A 9419-nucleotide genomic window follows, 5' to 3' on the forward strand; every position below is an offset into this window, starting at 1 on the left:
CTTCACAATTATTCTACAATGTAGAAAATAGTTTAAAAAATAAGAAAAACCCTTGAATGAGTAGGTGTGTCCAAACTTTAGACTGATAATGTATATTTCCTGAGCATTCCTATATCTTCTAGATATAGGACAGACACTTCAAAACCTTGTTCCTTTATGATTTATTTTCTGACGGTCTTTTTAGCCATTTATGAATGTGTTATTCAATGTGTTTCTATGTGCTATAGTAGTAAAGGCCAAATTCAATATTTGATCAAATATGTGTTATTCCTGAAGGGGTCCTAAAATTCCAAATCAAATAGCTAAATGCTCCATAGTATGACCATCTTAAAACAATTCCATATGTCAGCTTAGAACACCCCAACTATAAAGTCATAAGAGAAATGATCCCATTTTAATTTTGATAGATAAACATGTTGAAAATATATTTGAAATTGTGCTAACTTGCCTTGAACTAGTCATCTATCTATACAATGATTATTTTTCTCATCTTGATAAAGTTCAGTTCGATAGGGAGCAGTGTTATGGAGGGTTTAATTTTGAAGTTCCTTCCTCTTTTTGCTGCCTTCCCTGGTCCTCTGCATCCTATAGGTCTTCTTAGCCTGCGCTCTCTCTTTCTCCAAAACCTCAGTGTCATCCAGGATCTTCAGGCTTGGGATCTGACTGATCACATACTGCCTGTGTGGCCAGAGGAGGAACATGTTGGTGGGCGAGACACAAAAGCATAAAGCACATAATTTCATACTGTAGTAATGACAGAACATATTGATGAGGAACAGTAAGTCTGGTATATAGCAGGGGTCGGTAACAGGCGGCCCGCGTTCCAAAACTGACCCGCAAGTGTTTTTTGTGTGTAGATTGATGCGAAAAAACAACACCAATTTAATCAATTTTCGAACAAGGCTGTAACGTAACAAAATGGAAAAAGTCAATGGGTCTGAATACTTTCCGAATGCAATGCATATCACACAATTTTAACTCTAACTTATTTTGAGTTATAGAATCATGTCATATTCCTATGACCTGTGTAAGGTTAGACAACACATCCTTCTCATCTGAATCTAAAAAGACACCTGATCAAAAAGGTGCAGCTTTAGTGTATCAGCTGTGTTCACTCAAGCTCACCTGTAGTCTATGTACTGGTCTAGACTCCCTCCATTGAAGTAGCTGGGTGCTGATTCGTTGTTCATCATGCTGAGAATCCTAAAGGAAGTAAAAACATCCAGAGGTCAGACAACAACACTTAAATGCCTAGTCACCTTACTCCTTTACATATCTACCTCTATCACTGCAGTACCCCTGCACATTGTAAATATGGTATTGGAACTGACCCTGTATATAGCTTACTTACTTTCTTGTGTTCTTATCTTATTTGTATTTCTTGTTTGTTCTACCTTATGTTGTTTTTAGGATTACATTGATATGTATTATCAAATCAAATCAAATCAAATTTTATTAGTCACATACACATGGTTAGCAGATGTTAATGCGAGTGTAGCGAAATGCTTGTGCTTCTAGTTCCGACAATGCAGTAATAACCAACAGTAATCTAACCTAACAATTCCACACTACTACCTTACACACACACACAAGTGTAAAGGGATAAAGAATATGTACATAAAGATATATGAATGAGTGGTGGTACAGAACGGCATGGCAGATGCAGTAGATGGTATAGAGTACGGTATATACATATGAGATGAGTACTGTAGGGTATGTAAACATAAGTGGCATAGTTTAAAGTGGCTAGTGGTACATGTATTGCATAAAGATGGCAAGATGCAGTAGATGATATAGAGTACAGTATATATACATATGAGATGGGTAATGTAGGGTATGTAAACATTGTATTAAGTGGCATTGCTTAAAGTCGCTAGTGGTACATTTTTACATAATTTCCATCAATTCCCATTTTTAAAGTGGCTGGAGTTGAGTCAGTATGTTGGCAGCGGCCGCTAAATGTTAGTGGTGGCTGTTTAACAGTCTGATGGCCTTGAGATAGAAGCTGTTTTTCAGTCTCTCGGTCCCTGCTTTGATGCACCTGTACTGACCTCGCCTTCTGGATGATAGCGGGGTGAACAGGCAGTGGCTTGGGTGGTTGTTGTCCTTGATGATCTTTATGGCCTTCCTGTGACATCGGGTGGTGTAGGTGTCCTGGAGGGCAGGTAGTTTGCCCCTGGTGATGCGTTCTGCAGACCTCACTACCCTCTGGAGAGCCTTACGGTTGTGGGCGGAGCAGTTGCCGTACCAGGCGGTGATACAGCCCGACAGGATGCTCTCGATTGTGCATCTGTAGAAGTTTGTGAGTGCTTTTGGTGACAAGCCGAATTTCTTCAGCCTCCTGAGGTTGAAGAGGCGCTGCTGCGCCTTCTTCACAACGCTGTCTGTGTGGGTGGACCAGTTCAGTTTGTCCGTGATGTGTACACCGAGGAACTTAAAACTTTCCACCTTCTCCACTACTGACCCGTCGATGTGGATAGGGGGGTGCTCCCTCTGCTGTTTCCTGAAGTCCACAATCATCTCCTTTGTTTTGTTGACGTTGAGTATGAGGTTATTTTCCTGACACCACACTCCGAGGGCCCTCACCTCCTCCCTGTAGGCCGTCTCGTCGTTGTTGGTGATCAAGCCTACCACTGTAGTGTCATCCGCAAACTTGATGATTGAGTTGGAGGCGTGCATGGCCACGCAGTCGTGGGTGAACAGGGAGTACAGGAGAGGGCTCAGAACGCACCCTTGTGGGGCCCCAGTGTTGAGGATCAGCGGGGTGGAGATGTTGTTACCTACCCTCACCACCTGGGGGCGGCCCGTCAGGAAGTCCAGGACCCAGTTGCACAGGGCGGGGTCGAGACCCAGGGTCTCGAGCTTGATGACGAGTTTGGAGGGTACTATGGTGTTAAATGCTGAGCTGTAATCGATGAACAGCATTCTCACATGGGTATTCCTCTTGTCCAGATGGGTTAGGGCAGTGTGCAGTGTGGTTGCGATTGCGTCGTCTGTGGACCTATTGGGTCGGTAAGCAAATTGGAGTGGGTCTAGGGTGTCCGGTAGGGTGGAGGTGATATGGTCCTTGACTAGTCTCTCAAAGCACTTCATGATGACGGAAGTGAGTGCTACGGGGCGGTAGTCGTTTAGCTCAGTTACCTTAGCTTTCTTGGGAACAGGAACAATGGTGGCCCTCTTGAAGCATGTGGGAACAGCAGACTGGGATAAGGATTGATTGAATATGTCCGTAAACACACCAGCCAGCTGGTCTGCGCATGCTCTGAGGACGCGGCTGGGAATGCCGTCTGGGCCTGCAGCCTTGCGAGGGTTAACACGTTTAAATGTTTTACTCACCTCGGCTGCAGTGAAGGAGAGCCCGCAGGTTTTGGTAGGGGGCCGTGTCAGTGGCACTGTATTGTCCTCAAAGCGGGCAAAAAAGTTGTTTAGCCTGTCTGGGAGCAAGACATCCTGGTCCGCGACGGGGCTGGTTTTCTTTTTGTAATCCGTGATTGACTGTAGACCCTGCCACATACCTCTTGTGTCTGAGCTGTTGAATTGCGACTCGATTTTGTCTCTGTACTGGGACTTAGCCTGTTTGATTGCCTTGCGGAGAGAATAGCTACACTGTTTGTATTCGGTCATGCTTCCGGTCACCTTGCCCTGGTTAAAAGCAGTGGTTCGCGCTTTCAGTTTCACGCGAATGCTGCCGTCAATCCACGGTTTCTGGTTTGGGAATGTTTTAATCGTTGCTGTGGGTACGACATCGTCAATGCACTTCCTAATGAACTCGCTCACCGAATCAGCATATTCGTCAATATTGTTGTTGGACGCAATGCGGAACATATTCCAATCCGCGTGATCGAAGCAGTCTTGAAGCGTGGATTCAGATTGGTCGGACCAGCGTTGAACAGACCTGAGCGCGGGAGCTTGTTGTTTTAGTTTCTGTTTGTAGGCTGGAATCAACAAAATGGAGTCGTGGTCAGCTTTTCCGAAAGGGGGGCGGGGGAGGGCCTTATATGCGTCGCGGAAATTAGTATAACAATGATCTAGGGTTTTTCCAGCCCTGGTAGCACAATCGATATGCTGATAGAATTTAGGGAGTTTTGTTTTTAGATTAGCCTTGTTAAAATCCCCAGCTACGATGAATGCAGCCTCAGGGTGTGTGGTTTCCAGTTTACAAAGAGTCAGATAAAGTTCGTTCAGGGCCATCGATGTGTCTGCTTGGGGGGGAATATATACGGCTGTGATTATGATTGAAGAGAATTCCCTTGGTAGATAATGCGGTCGACATTTGATTGTGAGGAGTTCTAGATCAGGTGAACAGAATGACTTGAGTTCCTGTGTGTTGTTATGATGATCACACCACGTCTCGTTAATCATAAGGCATACCCCCCCGCCCCTCTTCTTACCAGAAAGATGTTTGTTTCTGTCGGCGCGATGCATGAAGAAACCAGCTGGCTGCACCGACTCCGTTAGCGTCTCTTGAGTTAGCCATGTTTCCGTGAAGCAGAGCACGTTGCAATCCCTGATGTCTCTCTGGAATGCTACCCGTGCTCGGATTTCATCAACCTTATTGTCAAGAGACTGGACATTGGCGAGTAGTATGCTAGGGAGTGGAGCGCGATGTGCCCGTCTCCGAAGCCTGACCACGAGACCGCCTCGTTTGCCCCTTTTACGGCGTCGCACAGGGTCGCCGGCTGGGATCAGGTCCATTGTATTGGGTGGAAGGCAAAACACTGGATCCGTTTCGGGAAAGTCATATTCCTGGTAGGAACGATGATGAGTTGACGTTAATCGTATATTCAGTAGTTCCTCCCGACTGTATGTAATGAAACCTAAGATTACCTGGGGTACCGATGTAAGAAATAACACATAAAAAAACAAAATACTGCATATTTTCCAAGGAACGCGAAGCGAGGCGGCCATCTCTTTCCGGCGCCGGAAGTAGGAGTCTTCTTTTGAAGAGATTGGAAACCCAAATTGGTCTACACGGACAAGTTCTGGCCTGGTTTAGATCTTATCTGTCGGAAAGATATCAGTTTGTCTCCGTGAATGGTTTGTCCTCTGACAAATCAACTGTACATTTCGGTGTTCCTCAAGGTTCCGTTTTGGGACCACCTATTCTTTTCACTATATATTTTACCTCTTGGGGATGTCATTCGAAAACATAATGTTAACTTTCACTGCTATGCGGATGACACACAGCTGTACATTTCAATGAAACATGGTGAAGCCCCAAAATTGCCCTTGCTAGAAGCCTGTGTTTCAGACATAAGGAAGTGGATGGCTGCAAACTTTCTACTTTTAAACTCGGACTAAACAGAGATGCTTGTTCTAGGTCCCAAGAAACAAAGAGATCTTCTGTTGAATCTGACAATTAATCTTGATGGTTGTCTCAAATAAAACTGTGAAGGACCTCGGCGTTACTCTGGACCCTGATCTCTCTTTTGACGAACATATCAAGACTGTTTCAAGGACAGCTTTTTTCCATCTACGTAACATTGCAAAAATCAGAAACTTTCTGTCCAAAAATGATGCTGAAAAATTAATCTATGCTTTTGTACCTTCTAGGTTGGACTACTGCAATGCTCTACTTTCCGGCTACCCGGATAAAGCACTAAATAAACTTCAGTTAGTGCTAAATACGGCTGCTAGAATCCTGACTAGAACCAAAGAATTTGATCATATTACTCCAGTGCTAGCCTCCCTACACTGGCTTCCTGTTAAGGCAAGGGCTGATTTCAAGGTTTTACTGCTAACCTACAAAGCATTACATGGGCTTGCTGCTACCTATCTTTCCGATTTGGTCCTGCCGTACATACCTACACGTACGCTACGGTCACAAGACGCAGGTCTCCTAATTGTCCCTAGAATTTCTAAGCAAACAGCTGGAGGCAGGGCTTTCTCCTAATAGAGCTCCATTTTTATGGAATGGTCTGCCTACCCATGTGAGAGACGCAGACTCGGTCTCAACTTAAGTCTTTACTGAAGACTCATCTCTTCAGTGGGTCATATGATTGAGTGTAGTCTGGCCCAGGAGTGTGAAGGTGAACGGAAAGGCTCTGGAGCAACGAACCGCCCTTGCTGTCTCTGCCTGGCCGGTTCCCCTCTCTCCACTGGGATTCTCTGCCTCTAACCCTATTACAGGGGCTGAGTCACTGGCTTGCTGGTGCTCTTTCATGCCGTTCCTAGGAGGGGTGTGTCACTTGAGTGGGTTGAGTCACTGACGTGATCTTCCTGTCTGGGTTGGCGCCCCCCTTTGGGTTGTGCCGTGGCGGAGATCTTTGTGGGCTATACTCGGCCTTGTCTCAGGATGGTAAGTTGGTGGTTGAAGATATCACTCTAGTGGTGTGGGGGCTGTGCTTTGGCAAAGTGGGTGGGGTTATATCCTGCCTGTTTGGCCCTGTCCGGGGGTATCATCGGATGGGGCCACAGTGTCTCCTGACCCCTCCTGTCTCAGCCTCCAGTATTTATACTGCAGTAGTTTATGTGTCGGGGGGCTAGGGTCAGTTTGTTATATCTGGAGTACTTCTCCTGTCTTATCCGGTGTCCTGTGTGAATTTAAGTATGCTCTCTCTAATTCTCTCTTTCTTTCTCTCTCTCGGTGGACCTGAGCCCTAGGACCTTGCCTCAGGACTACCTGGCATGATGACTCTTTGCTGTCCACCTGGCCGTGCTGCTGCTCCAGTTTCAACTGTTCTGCCTGCGGCTATGGAACCCTGACCTGTTCACCGGACGTGCTACCTGTCCCAGACCTGCTGTTTTCAACTCTCTAGAGACTGCAGGAGCGGTAGAGATACTCTTAATGATCGGCTATGAAAAGCCAAGACATTTACTCCTGAGGTGCTGACTTGCTGCACCCTCGACAACTACTACTTATTATTATTTGACCATGCTGGTAATTTATGAACATTTGAACATCTTGGCCATGTTCTGTTATAATCTCCACCCGGCACAGCCAGAAGAGGACTGGCCACCCCTCATAGCCTGGTTCCTATCTAGGTTTCTTCCTAGGTTTTGTTTTTTCTAGGGAGTTTTTCCTAGCCACCTTGCTTCTACACCTGCATTGCTTGCTGTTTGGGGTTTTAGGCTGGGTTTCTGTACAGCACTTTGAGATATCAGCTGATGTAAGAAGGGCTATATAAATTGATTTGATTTGTACTTGTGCATGTGACATTGAAACTTGAAAATGGTGTTTGTGTTATGGTCTCATGTTTTTTATGTTGTATTAACATGTCTGTTCAATGCTCCACAATGTTGCACCCTACTGAACGCAGTTTGGAATGAAAACAACAAAGATGTTGGCTTCAACAGAAACTGTCACCCAGGCAAAAACACACACGCACACACTGCCCCAATGGCTTCAGTAAAAGCCAGTCTTACTTGATGTTGGGGAACTTGCTTCGGATCTCCTCAACGAAGATGGGCAGGTTGCCGATCTTGTTCTTGTTGATCCACACGGTGGTGACACTAGGCATGTAGGGGAACTTGACGTGGGACGAGTAGCTGTTGCAGTCCAGGATCAGAGTGCTGAGCTTCTCCAGTTCACCCAGGAGAGCTGGGCTCCGTTGGCAGCTGAATGAAGGAGAAACATTGCCAGGTAGACTGTGTGTTAATAGTATAGTACACATGCATAGCATGTCTCTGAATGGTGTGTGAAAGAGAGATGGAATTCAGATGTGTGTGTAGCACGTGTGTATGTAATATGTGTGTATCTGCCTCTGTCTCTACAGGGCTCAGAGCAGAAGGATACTCCTCCAGCAGGTTGTAGCTGAGGTCCAACACTTCCAGGGTGTCTCGCTGGGCTAGTATGACTTCGTAGGGGATCTCTAGCAATCCCTGGTAGGCAAAGGAGAGACTCCGAAGCCCCAGCACCGGGCCTGGCTGACCGGGTTGGCCAGGTTGGCCTGGTGCAGCAGGAGGCCCCCCTGTCTCCATGGCCAAGAGGCTGAGCTACAGCCTCCAACACCTCACTTCTCGGTGCCAACTAGCCAGATTACCAGGGGATTCAGATACATGGCGCCATAACTCCCAATATCCACCCTCAAATTAAAACGACAAAGGCATCATGATTTAATTATTGAGAGTACTAATTACCAAAACCTCTTCTCCAGGAGTTAAACATAAACAAGCAGCCAAAATGCTAATCGCTCACCCAAACATCTGCTGAATTGTACATATAATTGACTGACAAGATAGTTAAATCAGCTGATGTACCATGGAAACCTGGGTTCAAATACTATTTGAAATCTTTTCCGTTCTTTAAGCGTTTGCTTCAGCCTGCCTGGGTTGCTATGTGGGTGGGGTTTGCAACAGGGAAGCTCAATGAAGCACAGCTAAAGTATTTGAAATTATTTCAAATAGTATTTGGTCCCAGATCTGAATCAGTCACTGATCGGAGGGATTGCATGGAAACCAGCAGCAGCAGTAGACCTTCAGGACCAACATTGAATATGTATAACCATTTTTCACCTTTGAGATGTGTTGGTCTATCTTGAATTTTGGAATGTTGACATGAGTTCATTACAGCACTGTTACACTGGTAGAAAGAATACACTAACAAGCATTTTCTGGCTAGAGGAACATAATACAGTAGTTTACCGTCAGCAAGGTGGTTCGGTTATCATTCAGTTCAGCCTTCTTTATTTGTAGAATACAGTAGATCAACAGCAGTGCCTGTTGTCATGTGCTACTATAAAGTCAATTCACCATTAGATCGGGGTTGAGGGTATTGGAGTCCAGGAGGCTATGAATGAATGACCCACTCTGTTAGAAAACCAGACGAAATGTAATGTAAATGTTTTTCTCCAAGCAGATTAGCCCTCTCATAGTTCTACAAACATCTTTAAATCTTGCTATTTGAAAAAAATTATATGAAAAAGGTAAGGTTGTATGGTCAGCAACACTTTTAAACAATCTGGATCGCTCACGAATGACACCACGGGTGCAGCAAAGCTGTCTCTCAAACTTGTCAGAGATGCATAGGAACATTCATAGAAGCAGGTCAGTTCAAATAGGCAAACATGATTTCACAAACAATACATACAGCACATGAACAGATCTATATACAGGTAATCATTCCATTTGATCCAACTCACCACGATGTGTGGTTTTCAGGCAGCTCTACCGGCTGAGATGCAGTCTGCTCACTGCACATAAAAGGCACTCATTCATGGCTCAGCTCTGGATCACAAGATCCGGATAATCACATTGGCCGTTAACCCCTTCCTGTCCACGGGTTCTCCTAAAGGCCAAGACCCGGCATAACAAGTGGCATAACAATATGTTAAGTTTCAGATAGAAATGTAATGAATAGAGCTGACACGATTCCTTATTCCACGTGTCAGAGAGGCATGTGCATTCTACATAATACATTTCTCTCTGAATGTTCCACAATGTACTGGCCCAGTTATTCCCAAACAAAAATCCTTTATATT

General features: G+C 45.2%; 1 protein-coding gene across 1 annotated transcript; it reads right to left on the reverse strand.

The window, feature by feature from the left end:
• Positions 1 to 497: 497 nt before the first annotated feature.
• On the reverse strand, positions 498 to 9058 carry LOC139561673 (leucine-rich melanocyte differentiation-associated protein-like). The gene is made up of 4 exons (XM_071378916.1): positions 7736 to 9058; positions 7366 to 7557; positions 1126 to 1203; positions 498 to 678 (listed from the first exon to the last, which is right to left on the reverse strand). The coding sequence occupies exons 1-4, from the start codon at positions 7918 to 7920 to the stop codon at positions 534 to 536; spliced, it is 600 nt and encodes a 199-aa protein (XP_071235017.1). The 5' UTR covers positions 7921 to 9058; the 3' UTR covers positions 498 to 533.
• Positions 9059 to 9419: the final 361 nt, after the last annotated feature.

The sequence above is a fragment of the Salvelinus alpinus genome, chromosome 31 (assembly GCF_045679555.1).
Source record: "Salvelinus alpinus chromosome 31, SLU_Salpinus.1, whole genome shotgun sequence".
In the NCBI taxonomy this organism is placed as follows: Eukaryota; Metazoa; Chordata; class Actinopteri; order Salmoniformes; family Salmonidae; genus Salvelinus; species Salvelinus alpinus.

What these genes read in the sequence shown, in the direction of transcription:
- LOC139561673 (XM_071378916.1), bottom strand. Translation starts at nt 7,920, where the DNA reads ATGGAGACAGGGGGGCCTCCTGCTGCACCAGGCCAACCTGGCCAACCC. An exon ending in AGCAAGTTCCCCAACATCAA is followed by an intron (nt 1,204 to 7,365) that starts GTAAGACTGGCT and finishes TACTTCCTTTAG; the next exon opens with GATTCTCAGCATGATGAACA. An exon ending in GACCAGTACATAGACTACAG is followed by an intron (nt 679 to 1,125) that starts GTGAGCTTGAGT and finishes CTGGCCACACAG; the next exon opens with GCAGTATGTGATCAGTCAGA.